Genomic DNA, 13,653 nt, shown 5'->3' with positions numbered 1-13,653 from the left:
TAAAGCAAAAAGAATATCAATATAATTTCAAATAAATATTTCAGGTGGATCATTGCCGAGAAGACTGTAAATTTTTAATTCAGAGTATTTGAAAAAATTCAAGTTCTAAACAAGGAAACGAGTTTACTACAAACTCTATGCAAGACTTCAACACCAGCACAGGATCAGAAACCTAATCAAAATTCACGGATTAGTCCTGATAAGCTCAGACTGCATTTTCCCTTTTGAGCCTGCCCAGTTTTTGCCTGATGGCACGTCCTCTCTGGAGAAATATTAAGAAACTCATTAGCACAATGACCAAACGAGATTATGGGAAAGTAAAAGGGATGAAAACATGAGTAGGTTAGCATCCTAATGCATGTAAAGTCTACCTTAATCTTGGCCACCATGACCTTGAACCTGTCAAAGTCATTTAGTGCGGCTCTCCTCTTCTGCACGATAAGCTTCCTGCCCCACGAGCTGTTCTCCCATTTATTCTTCACATCTGCAGCAGCATGCCAGCTTATAACCATGTACATAATTACATATTATAATGTTAGAATTCATTAAGTCTGGTACCAGCAACTTCCATGGCTTGAATGAGGGTCTTCTTCTTAGGAACTCGGGGAATGTCAATTTTTATATCAGTAAGAGAAAGCCTCTTAAAGTTAATTTGGCCACGCACCATATCAGGAGCATCCACCAAAGCCTGAATTTGTGACAGAAGCAAGCAAAACGCAGATTATTAATACAATAATCAAGCTCCAGATTTAAAAAAAAAAGAAACAAATGACCCTGTTGAAACAATAAACAAAAAATGCAATTATAGAAAATCTCACATCATAGTATAATCAAGCCAAGTTGTATAGCTCAAAAAGCAAAACACTAACTAGCTGATGCCCAATAATAAACTTTCATCAAACCAACAAGTAGTATTCAAGTGATGATATCCTACTGATGATGAGAAAAACAAAAGAATTTTCACAGTTCGGGGAATAAAATCCAAGTTCAATCTAAGATGACAAATTGGGGGGAAAAAAGGAGATCATGAACTTCTATTTCTATTTCTTATAATTGTAATTTATTGAATTGTAGGCAATTCTTCTGCATTCTCTCACACTTGTGACTAAAACAGGTGAGAAGGCCATCTATGAATTCCTCCCATGATGAAGATCATGACATGACAAACAATTCACACCATAAAATGACCTCCCATTTGAGATTTAAAGAAGTTATTTAATGGAGCTAAAATGGGTGAGAAGGCCACCTTAGGGTCATCTAGCATGTCATGTGGAAGGAAAAATCTTTCAGCTCAATACATTGAGTAGGATATACACTTCTCCAATTGAGGAATTCTTCTTATGTCTAGTAGGATTGCTAGTTTATTGTTATATGAAATCTTTTTACCCTCGTGCTACCATCAACCAAGTATATGCCTTTTGGAACAATATCTTTTATTCTTTTAATAGAAATATCCATATAAATAAATTGTAAAGGCTTGAGATTCTTTTAAAAAATAACAACCATATAGGGGAGATTATAGAAAAGTTGTTGGCCACTCAGTTGCTAGTAAAGGATGTAGATGGTGGTATGGAATGATGATGAATTTAGAGATTGTGGTGTCGAAAGTATTAACATGGAGAAGATCATAGCATAGAAAGATGGTGGTGTGGGAGGTTTTTGATCCAAGGATAGTCAGGAACAGTGGTCTATACCAAATTGATAAAAACCTGCATCTTATCTTGTAGAAAATCAAAGAAAAGAGGGAAGGAAAGGAAATTGATTGCTCTAAGGGGGGATCAACCTCCAGTAGCCAAAGGCTTTTAATTCATTAACTTGTTTGATGCTACATGATATATTTATTTATAAGAATCCAAGTGATGCCTTCTCAACAATTAACAAGATAAATTCTAACTAATTCTAGACAAGTTCTAATGACGTTACCAATAGGCCATAAGTGGTGTGCATATAATCTCCATTTTAGGGGACCTTGGCAACAAGTTCTAATGACGTTACCAACATGGCAACAGACGACTTCAAATCAAACATTTCGAGTTAATGCTTGACCACTGAGATCATAAAAATGGAGATGTCACAGCATAGTCACGGATTATATAATTAATCTTAGAAATTGAACAATGTAGAACATTATAAGAATATAAATCTACCAACTTCTCAAAATGCATAAAGCAACAATAACTAATCAAAGAATAGACTTTTGATACGAGTCATACGTAACCTAAACTCATAAGTTCATTATGCAGTTTAATCGTGCATAAAATTGAAGACGTCAGAATCAGAACTCGCCACGTACCCTGTTCTGATCGATAACGTCGACGATGACGACGAGCCTTCCATACTCCTTCCCGTAGTTCACAAGAGCAACCCTTCCGATCTCCACATATCGCTTGAACGGCTGCCAAAAAAAGAAAAACAAATCCATTAGAAGAAACACAAACTAAGATCGAGGACACACAGAGAGTTTCTATTAACACGAGAGACGAAATTAACTGCAGAAATCGAGTCTTAAAAAAAAGGAGGAAAGGTTCACCATCTTGAGGTCGACGGGAAGAACGAATCCGCCGCACAGCAAGGAGTGAGAGAAGAGGCGAGAAAGCGAGGAGCAAAGTTTTTATACAAGGCACGGGTTTTTGATCTGGCTTTGGCAACCGTCCGATCTAGGGCATTTCTTCACCCTTTTCATTTAAGTACATTACTCGCGTTAAGGATGAAAGAACAAAAAACAAAGACGGAAAAAAAACATAAAAAACCTTCCGTTGCCGGGACTCGAACCCGGGTCTTTCGGGTGAGAGCCGAATATCCTAACCAACTAGACTACAACGGATTCTTGTTACAACTGCTACATGAAATTTGGAAGTACGGTTTCTAACAAGCATTCCAACACCAGGTGATTCTTCTCATAAGTTTAACGTTAGTGAGAACAGAGAGCTTTATCCTGAGCTCTTGCACTTCTTCTGCGAGGAGCTGCTCTATTAATTTCTAGCAAATGCCTCATAGTTAAATTATTTGATATAAAGAGTGTCCTACCCCACATATAGGAAGCTCTAAATTTAAATTACAAAAATTAAAATAACATTTAGGTGGACAGATGAATTTGAATTGAATTCTATTTATTTTTCAAATAATTTTAATTTTTGAATAAGCCAAACTTAAATGCCTTCACTAGGAATTTTTTTCTTTTCAATGTAAGATAAAAATGGAGTTAACAAAAAAGAATAAAAATAGCCCTATATGATTTAAAAATCTAGGGGGTTCTCCTTTGAATTTTTTTTTGTAATGCATTTACGTCTTGTTCATGCATGTAATCCTTTATGGATAGATAATTAAATGCTTTGTGTTTTTCCCTTTTTCTTTCCTTTAAAACATACATAGGAAAAGATTACAAGTGGTCGTGTTATGCTATAAGAGACGAAGCCCAACACCCACTGCTTTAATGCTCTATATCCTCCTCCTCCTCTTCTTCTCCTCGTATACTGATCTATTTGATACACACTTCTTCCCTCTCCTCTCTTAGTGTTTTTGCAGAGATCAATGGTAACAAGAATCATTTTGCTTTAAATAATATCGTGCTTACTGATCCATTTCTATACTTGTATTTTTTTTTCTGTAAGAAACGTATGGTATATGTGGCCATGAAAAAAATAATATCTTCTGCCATTTTCAACCTCTTTTCCTGTATTTTATTGGAATTTTGTATTCATGTGTTGTGCAGATTGAGGGAAGATTTGTGAATGATCAAGCAATGAATCAACCGATGAGTAAGAAGAGGAGAGGAGGATGGCTATCTGCAATTTTATTACTGCGTAAGACTGGACTTTCTTCTATATTTATGAACGTTTATAATTGATATATAATATAAACTAACATTTTAAATAAAAAAAAACTTTTCTTTTCAGAAAACAAAACTATTAGTACAGCACTATAAATCTTATAGTATTCATTACAAACAGTGGATTATTTAAGATTTCTCCAAGGCAGTATATAGTCAAATTTTCAATTTTCAAAAAACAAAGAACAAAAACGGTGCATTCTCTTCTCTTTTCTACTTTTTTTAAGATATATTTATAAATTAATTATAATGTTTATCATTACCACTAAATGTTCATGTGAGAAGTGAGCAAAAATTTATTGGCAATTAAATCTATGTATAGATCATATGCCATAAACGGCGTCGTATGTTGAGTAAATATTTAGTAAAAATATTTACTAAATACCATCTACTATATAAAGTAACTTGTGTGGTTAACTGCCATACATTTCAGCTATTTTTAATTTGTGACAAAAAGATATAAAACACCAAAAGGACATTCCATAAGAAGCTTTCTTAAGTGGAAAACTATATATTACCGTGGGTCGTGGAATGGTATGGAATAAGCATTAAGTATAACTTGTTATCCTTCCTACTGCTTGTTTAGACGGATAGGTTTTTGTGTTTAGGGTTTTCTCCTATAAATCGTTGCTTCGGCACCTTGAAAGAGAATGTTTGTTAAGCATGAAATCTTAAGAGGTGGGATGTAACATGATAGTGTACGTTGCCTTGATCTAACTGCTAGATGGGATGTCTATTTTGATCTCATTGCGCGACAGTGGAGGTATGGATATGCATGCCTTCTCTATCCTAACGAGCATGTGTATGTGTTGGTCACCTATATTAATGACTAGTCATTTATGATTTACTTTCTCTGTGTTATCTTAGAGATGAATTAGTAGGGATACTGAGGCAAACGAATCATCTTTTTTGCCACATGTATAGTTTAAATCTTGTCCTCTCGGGATGGTGCGGTCATTGAGACAAAGGAGTGTTGTCACATGAGGTCTTAGAGTCGAAACTTGACGTGTCCGATCATACTTTCCTCCCATGCTTTGGTCACTTGTACTAATGCTAGTAGTCACCTATGATTTATCTCCTCCGTGTTAGCCTAGGGATGAGCTGGCAGGAGCACTAGGGGCGAGTGAATCGTTTTTTGTCACATGTATAGTTCGGATCCTAATAACATAATTGGTAACCTGTACGGATGTCTGTATGCTCTAATAAATTTCAGGGTTAATTTTAAATAGTGTAAAATGTCTCATTGAGTATCTGATCTTCTCCATATAAAGGACCGCTGTGTTAGGTCAAATTGCCCCCCCCCCCCTCCCCCCCCTCTTTCATATTTAATATATATAGTATATAGTTCTAATACATTGCGATGAACTCAACTCTTCTCTTACTAATGGCAACTTAACCACCCTTTGCTTGCCGCCATGACCCTCCTGTGATGCAGAAACCCTATGATCATAAGAAATGAATTTTGAACTATGGCGTTTCTATTTCGAATGTTGTGGAGAAATAATGCTGTTGAATTTTTATTACAAGCCTTCGAATTCCATGGAGGATTCGACTCGAATGAAAGATGGTGGAAAGAGATTTTAATTTTGAACCCGATTAAATAATGTGGTAATAGGGATTGAGGATTTTTGGATTGGATATGAAGATGGATGTGATATAATTTTACCACTTGAATACCCCGATTAAATTTTTATATACACTAGTGTAATCGTGCACACGCGTTGCGTGTGTAATATAATAATATATAAATTATTTGGATCTTTGAAAATCCGAATTATTTGGATTTTCTAGTGTCACCCTTATAAACCAAGAATTAATTATTTGGATAGATTCGTCAGACCCATACAATAGTGACGCTAGAGAATCTCATACATTGTTGGCCTAAAATATTTATAGAAACTTTTTTGATCCTAGTGTTGTTAATTCTAAGATGTGGGACTAAAGAGAACTATATTTTTTTTATATAAAACAATCAGAGAAAATTAATGATGAGAAAAAATCATAATAATACGCCGCAGCTAAGTCTCGAACTCTAGATCAAAGATTGTTTCGCTTGTGGAATTACTAATAAATTTTAGAATTATTTTTAAAGTGAATATAAAAAAGGACAATAATGCAAATTCATTTTAGGCTTCACCAAAGTTAGTTAGTAAAGAGGGGGATTTTTAATAAAATAGTAAGATAAATAAAAGAAATATATCTTTTCCCAAATACAATTATAGGTAGTAAATATGATATTTGGGTAAATATTCATAACTTAAATAATTCAAATATGAAAAAAAAAAAATACAATGGTAGATGGTAATAAGATATTTAGGATATCCAATATTTGGTATGGAGATGAGGATGAAAATTAATATCTAAAGGTATGAATATAATAAATGAGAATAAAGAATATTAAATCAGATCTAAATTCGATCTATTAATATCCCTAAATACAAGTGTCTTGTGGTAGTTAGGATGGAGACACTAGGACATTTTTGTATGTTTGTCATAGCAAATAAAAGATTATGTATAGAAGAATACATTATGGGAAAATAAAACTTCAAATGGAACACGTTCATAAAAATTCTCGTAAAATCGAGAATGAGGTTTTCATTTTGTATATGATAGATCATGAATTAATATCTCCATCAAATCTTTGAAAAAATCTTAATTATTTTGGATTTCCTATTTTTGAAATGGGATATTTAAGTGATCTTGTCAATAGGATCAAAACTTATTCCATTATATTTCCACAATATTAATTATGAAAGAAGGTAAAGCGAGAAAGCCCAAGTGGTAAGTGACTACGTGGGGATCTATATAGGTAATTATGAAATCCTCTCCGAAGATTTAACCCCAACCTCTACGGCCTTATTCCAAGTACTTACCACCGAACCATACCCGAGGGCATAGTTTGTTCCCCAAAGATTGACTAAGTCTATTGCAAAATGACTTCAAATTCATAACTTTTATATGCATGACATGAATTGGTTGAGCTTTCTTTGTTAATGGATCGGCTAACGTTTAATTTGTTGATCAGTGAATCAAGGCCTGGCGACGATAGGATTTGTCGGGGTGGAAGTAAACCTAGTGCTGTTCTGTACTCGAGTGCTAAGACAAAGCAATGCGGATGCAGCAAACACCTTCAGTAGGTGGATGGGCACAGTACATCTCTTCTCCCTCGCCGGCGCCTTCTTGAGCGATGCCTATTTGGGAAGATACTACACTTGCGCCTTGTTTCAACCAGTCCTCGTTATAGTAAGATAACTATATCATCTCTCTTAGCTACCTTCACAATGTCAATAAAAAAGATTAACTAGCTAGATCAAATTGATGATTCCGACTTAATTTGGTTCCCATCACTCATTTCGTATATGTTTAATTTACATGTCCGGCCACCAGGGATTGGTGGCGCTCTCACTCACGACCTCCTTCCTCCTCCTGAAGCCCCACGGCTGCGGCACTATGGATTTCTTCTGCCACCAACCCTCCACCTTCGAATCCGCCATGTTCTACCTTTCCATCTACCTCATCGCCCTCGGCAGCGGCGCCTACGAGCCCTCCCTCGCCACCTTCGGCTCCGACCAATTAGACGACCACGGCGACGACGACGAAGAAAACCCAAACATCTCTTCCAAGCAGCAGTCCTTCTACAGCTACTTCTACGTCGCCACCAACCTCGGCTCCCTCGTTGCCGAGACCATTATCGCTTACATCGAAAACACGGGGCAATGGACTTTGGGATTTTACATATCCGCGGCCTGCGCGGTGCTGGCGATTGCTCTGTTCTTCCTAGGGAGGACCAGGTACCGGTTCGTCCAGCTGAGTGGGCCCAATCCACTCTCCAGTTTCTGTCAGGTGGTGGTCGCGTCTTGCAACAAGGCCAAGATCGCGCTTCCTGTGGAGAATGGATTGCTTTACGACGGTCCTGAAGAAAGGCAGAAGCCAAAAAGTACGGCGGCTCTCCCTGCTAAGGATTTTAGGTAGACCTAGCTAGAATCATAAACCACCTTCTTTTATCAAGAAAATTGTATTCGGTTTGCTTAAATTCTAATTAACTTTGTGCACAGATTCCTTGACCACGCAGCGATCGTGACGGAAGAGGACGCATTGGCTCCCAATCCATGGCGGCTTTGCACGGTGGCGCAAGTGGAGGACGTCAAGTGCGTGCTCCGCGTCGTCCCCATCTGGCTCTGCACACTCACCTTCGCTGGCGTCTTCGTCCAGATGGTGTCCCTTTTCGTGGAGCAGGGCGCGGCGATGGACACCGCTCTCCCCGGCGGCTTCCACATCCCCCCGGCCAGTCTCACCGCCTTCGACATCCTCGTCGTCTCTTTCTTCATCGTCTCCTACGACAAGCTTTCTTGGATGCTCGACAAGCTCAACACGCCCGTCTTCCCCCCGAACTTCGACCTGTGGAAGATGGGTGCCGGGCTGGTCGTGGCGATGGCCGGCATGGTCGTCGCCGGCATCCTAGAGCGGGAGCGGCGCGATCGGGGGGAGGGTCACCAGCAGAGCTCGCTGTTCATTCTGTGGCAGGTGCCGCAGTACGTGTTGATCGGCACAGGGGAGGCGTTGGTGTACGTGGGGCAGTATGATTTCTTTAGCTCGCAGGTGCCCGAAGCTCTGAAGAGCGTGGGGATCGGGCTGTCGATGGCGTCGGTGGCAGTGGGAAGCTACGTGTGCAGTCTAGTGCTGACGGTGGTGATGGCAGTGACGACGAGAGGGGGGAGGGTGGGATGGGTGCCGCCTGATCTAAACCAGGGGCGGTTGGATGCCTTCTTCTTCCTCATGGCGGGGCTAACGGCGGTGGAGCTGGTGATCTATACTTGGGTTGCAAAGAGATACAAATACAAAGTAGCTTCGGATTGAAGTTAATATATCATCCATGAGGTTTGAATCTAATAGAATATAACAAAATTATTATGTGTTAGCAACAACTTAACAACATTGCTACAACTTTTTTTTAATTTTTTTTTTCTGAGGAAGATAAAATGTCCGAAAATTGTCCTCTTCTAATTAAAAGTAATTTTCATTTAAATTTTGAGTCGGTTCGTTATAATAATTATGAAATCATATCTAATATATGATCTTGTTTTTGTTTTAAATCTGAGTCAGACGAAACTTGATGAGCTATTGTTGATGTTGACAGAGAGACGACTATGATATCCTTATCCTATGTGCCCTCGAGAACGGACCTTACAGTACGTTAGAGGCTAGAAATCAGGGAAAAAGTCCCCGGAGTATATCATCCGATGCTCAAGTCAGATACTTTTTCCCCAGAAGAACAATATACGAAGAAGAAAGAAAAGTAAAAGACAAATGCGAATGTGCGAGAGAGCGCCCCTACTCAAGGGAGAGGACCTCTCTTTTTATATAACAGTGCGTACCTCTGGAGCCTGACTGATGTCAGGGAATGTCGGATGTCAAGACCTGTCTGGTGATGGAGGACGCATGTCACCCTTTTGTGGACTGGAAGAAGGTTCCATTCGTAGATAACTGCAGATCATTAGAATATTCCCTGACATACAATAGTTATTCTCTGATAGATGGTTGCGATTTTCCTGACCTTGTTATCGTGTAGCGTCTTCTGTTCCGTCCGGGTATGACTAGGGCAGCTCGGGATGATCTGTCAGGTATAACACCTGACCTAACTCTTGAGGGGCAGAGAGAGCTAATGTGATATCGCTCGAGAATTGACTGGGAGTTAGCCTACTGAGAGAACCAGACCTGGATATAATCGAGCTGTGAAAACCTGACCAGTCGAAGCAGGTCAGACATCACCCCGATTGTACATCCTGATTCAGATCTGGGATCCTGATCTATAAGCACCCGACCAGGTGGTTCTACCTCTTCTTTCTCTAGCTGCTGACTGTCACGTCCTCCTGACTGTTGACTGCTACGTCCTCCTGATTGTTAATTGTCACGTCCTCCGGATTGTTGACTATTACATTCTCTTGATTTCTGGTTATCACGTCTCTTTAACTTCTGACTACCATGCCTCTTTAACGTATGACGATTGTAACCTACCATTATGTACTATATCAATATATCAATATATCAATATAGATTTAACTTAACATTCACATGGTAACGAAATACTGGATTGAATTGTGGGGTGAGCGCCCTTTTAGTTATTGTCCATACAAAATGTCTACAATGAAATTAAACTAGTTTAATAAAGGATAATTTAAAAGGATTTGTTAATGAAAGGATAGCTCCGCAGCCACTGAACGTCGAGGGTTCACGAAGAGTGCGAGCTCGACTAAGAAAGCTGCCTCCTTGAATCTTCCGTATGGCGTCCATGGCGTTCTTCTCCGCCCGCTCGATCGTCACCAATCTCTCATGTCGGAAGAGACAGGCGCCGTCGCCGAATAAGAGAATTCGATGCGTCGGTTGGGCAAGTAGCTCCTTCCGTTTATATCGCCACCGCTGCTAATCCTCTCATTTTGGGTGCGATTAATGCATTTTTTTTTTCTCGGTGAGCTTACAGGATCCAGAGGGCATCCTCGGGCCGCCCCAGCGAGGTCACATCGCTCGACTCGAATTTAGGAAGCAACTGGAGAAGGACGCGGTTACTCGGGAGGCCTTCAACCGCCAGCTGCGAGAGGAGCGGGAGCAGCGCCGCCGGCGCCGCGAGGTTCGCTTTAGATGCATTTTCTCATGCATTTCCCTCGAAACAAAGTTGGGGCGTTCGCTTAGCTTTCGTTTCTGCTTTCTATATGGATAGTCTCGCGTAGTCCCGGAGACGATTGAGGAACTGATTGAGTATTTCCTTGACACTGAAGCACGGGAGATTGAAGTGGAGATTGCGAGGTTGAGGTCGCGGTGAGCTGCCTGAAGCATTCCTCTTTTGACCATTTAATGTTTTTATTTTCCTTCCAATAAACTGAAGCGAACAGGTTATCTTTCAGAAGGATGAACCAGAGACTGAACACTTATATTTGTTTGCCATGACATTCTTGTATAGGAAATATTGGGACAGCAAGAAAATTGAAATGCTTTCTTAAATCAAATATACTTGTTTTACTTGCTCTTAATTTCTCATCTTTTCACCCAGTTGGCTTAGTATTAATATCATAAGTTGCTAGTTTATATTATCCTGCATCGAAAAAAAGGATCAAACACATGCCTGAAAATTTCCTTCCGCCGTTGATTTGCTCCCGATGGTGTAGCAGAGTTGGTACTAGGGCAGCAAAGTTGCCTCATTGAGCAAGAGTCGATTCCCACAGGGTTCATTCCCCTGAGGATTAAATGTCCTCTCAGCTAGGAGGCCACTCGGTACCATGATTTACCTTCCTTCATGTCACTGTGGGGCCGGAGATGAGAGGAGCTCGGGGTGAGCGAAATCATCTTTTCGCTTCATGGGAGATGCTTTTTTAGAGAAGAAACTTGGGGAACCTTTATTTCTATTTCAGAGTAATATATGTCTTTCATGACCTTATTTTTGACCAGCACCAAGAGTCTAAGGCAGATGGTTCAAGTAGCTTGCAGTATCGTCGTTGTACATATCTTTGTGATATAATTGGCAACACAATCAAAATAGACATCTCTCTTCATTTCTTCTGGCTTTGCTGTTTGGTTCTATGTGCACTGTAAGCATACTCTCTTGCTTTCTGCACTCTTGTCTCATGATTGAAGCTTAATCAAGCATGATCATGAAGAACTTTGTGAATTTAGTATCCTAATCAATTCTTAACAGTGACAAATTCAGGTGTAGAAAACTAACAAGGGAAAGTTCTTGTAATTTCAAGGTCTTAACAAGGGAAGGTTCTTGTAGTTTCAAGGTCTCCCCAGTTATCTTTGCTAAAAACTTAGTACATAATATTGAGGTAAAAACAGAAGAAAAGACTATTGTGAAAAAGGATGATTGAGGTGATCCCCATGGATAGATATATTTAATAGTATAAGACACCTGTAAATTGCTACAATCATCTTATGATAGCTCTAGAACAAGGTTTATCTCTTATATCGTCTTGTAACTTATTTGACACAATCACTGCAGATTAAACAAAGAGTTCTTTGATCACCTACAAACTGAACTTGGGCAACTTCGATTTGCAATCAATAGAACCAAGGTCCAATTGAATGTGCATAAACACTGACACAAGTTTTCAGGTATCAGTGTCATGACACTACTTCATGCATACAGGAAATAGAAGACAGGACAATTGAGTTGGAAGCCATGCAGAAGGTCTTGCTAGAGGGCACAGGTTCTTTTGGAATGCAAGTATATTTCACAAGATTGAATTGTTCTGTTATATAACTATGTAAGCCTTCTTGTCCATTTTTTTTTTTGGTTTCAGAAGCATATGATAAGATGCAAATGGATTTTGTATCAGCAAGGGAAAGGCTTATGAAAATACTACAGGCCAAAGACAGGAAATCAGCTGTAAGATGGTGTATCATATTCAGTCACTAGTTTTGTTTTTAGATCTGAAGACAAACTAGTGGTAATTGTTTCACTCTGTCTGCAGATACTGGAGTTGGTTGAGAAAAATGAGCTGAACAGGTCTGTCTTGGCTTTACTAGATGAGAATATAGCAAGTGCCCAAGCTAGTAATCAGGTTGTTGAAAAGTCACCTTTTGATTTGCTTTTCGTAATGGCTGATTAGGTTAATCTGCAGGGTGTTTGGTTGTTTATATGCTTAGCCTGTAAATGTATCCTTAATTTGCAGAAAGAAGCTGCAGATTTTATGGAGAGCGTCCGTGCCACTGTTGTGAAGTATATAACAGTATGATGTCCCAATTATTCCTTTGTAATCTTTGTTTATATACTTAACGGCCTGAGCTGCAATCGATACACTGTCTTTCAACCTTCTGTTGTTAACAAAGATCAAATTTGTGCTATTTCGGTGTTATGAAGAATGTTTATTGAGCTTGTTAGTGTTTGTTACTTATCTTAATTGTTTTTGATATTTGTCTTATCAAATCTTAAACCGATTAAAATTATGATTCTTAAAGGTCTCAACTCTTGAGCAGATCAGCATGCATAACCAATGCAAAACGTGTGATGAATGATGATTAGATTTGCATCTTCTGTGTGTAGAGAACTTGAGAGAGAATCTTAACTTTAAGGTTGCCTATTCGTAGCAATTGTTGATCCTAAAGACCGAAATTCATACTCACTAATGGCGCAAAATTAGGGTCTAACAAATTTTGTCATAGATATGACCAGATAATTTACTCTTCCATGGATAACGAGATAATTTACTCTTCTAGGGTTTGCACTATCAAATAAGAGTGTGGTTCACTCATCTTTTGGACAAGGTCACAAAATCCTCCTTTGAAGCGCAAATATGACGACCTAAGTTTTGTGAGGAAGGAGGTTGTGTTGCAATCAAGAGATAATTTGATTATAGAATAAAATTACTATAAAATTCAATTGGATATTATACATGTGAAGGGAATCATTCTCTTAATTACAATTTTCTTAAGTTAGTGTAATTGATAAATTATAATAAAAGGTTTTAATATCATCATTACTTTAGTGATATATCGAGATAGTTATGAGATGATCCTAAATCACATAGCAATAGTATCGAAAGAACCGTGATCATAGTGAAGATGAGCAAAACTTACTATATTTACGTTGTGTGATAGCAACAAACAATCTTACACTCGTAGATACAAAGTGGGAGAATAATCTACTAAATGTGACTCACTATAGGAATACATTTGGTATGCTGCCTAGTATTCATGGAGTTTCCTACATTTGAGTACAACTTAGTCCTTAGACTTCAGATTACTACTTATTTCATGAAAGTATCAATGTACTTTTGAGGCTTGTGAGTTGAAAACTTTTAATATATAACTATTGGAAAGCATCAACGGAAGAT

At 38.7% G+C, this 13,653-nt stretch overlaps 3 protein-coding genes and 1 non-coding gene across 4 annotated transcripts; 2 read left to right on the top strand and 2 right to left on the bottom strand.

The window, feature by feature from the left end:
- Positions 1-2,668, bottom strand: LOC122052812 (60S ribosomal protein L14-1-like). The gene is made up of 5 exons (XM_042614521.1): positions 2,531-2,668; positions 2,294-2,395; positions 559-688; positions 372-484; positions 1-262 (listed from the first exon to the last, which is right to left on the bottom strand). Exons 1-5 carry the CDS (start codon positions 2,531-2,533, stop codon positions 206-208), a joined length of 405 nt encoding a protein of 134 aa, XP_042470455.1. The 5' UTR covers positions 2,534-2,668; the 3' UTR covers positions 1-205.
- An 83-nt stretch (positions 2,669-2,751) lies between these two features.
- Positions 2,752-2,824, bottom strand: TRNAE-CUC. The gene has a single exon. It is a non-coding gene; the product is annotated as a tRNA-Glu (tRNA).
- A 4,377-nt stretch (positions 2,825-7,201) lies between these two features.
- On the top strand, positions 7,202-8,686 carry LOC122050774 (protein NRT1/ PTR FAMILY 7.2-like). Its single transcript, XM_042611653.1, has 2 exons — positions 7,202-7,797; positions 7,885-8,686. The coding sequence occupies exons 1-2, from the start codon at positions 7,202-7,204 to the stop codon at positions 8,684-8,686; spliced, it is 1,398 nt and encodes a 465-aa protein (XP_042467587.1).
- A 1,328-nt stretch (positions 8,687-10,014) lies between these two features.
- Positions 10,015-12,695, top strand: LOC122052809. The gene is made up of 8 exons (XM_042614519.1): positions 10,015-10,214; positions 10,308-10,454; positions 10,545-10,642; positions 11,820-11,892; positions 11,967-12,027; positions 12,121-12,206; positions 12,292-12,381; positions 12,493-12,695. The coding sequence occupies exons 1-8, from the start codon at positions 10,110-10,112 to the stop codon at positions 12,553-12,555; spliced, it is 723 nt and encodes a 240-aa protein (XP_042470453.1). The 5' UTR covers positions 10,015-10,109; the 3' UTR covers positions 12,556-12,695.
- Positions 12,696-13,653: the final 958 nt, after the last annotated feature.

This window comes from Zingiber officinale, chromosome 3A, assembly GCF_018446385.1.
Source record: "Zingiber officinale cultivar Zhangliang chromosome 3A, Zo_v1.1, whole genome shotgun sequence".
Lineage (NCBI taxonomy): Eukaryota > Viridiplantae > Streptophyta > Magnoliopsida > Zingiberales > Zingiberaceae > Zingiber > Zingiber officinale.
Note: the sequence above shows the minus strand (reverse complement) of the source record. Positions and strands in the feature narration are given on the sequence as shown.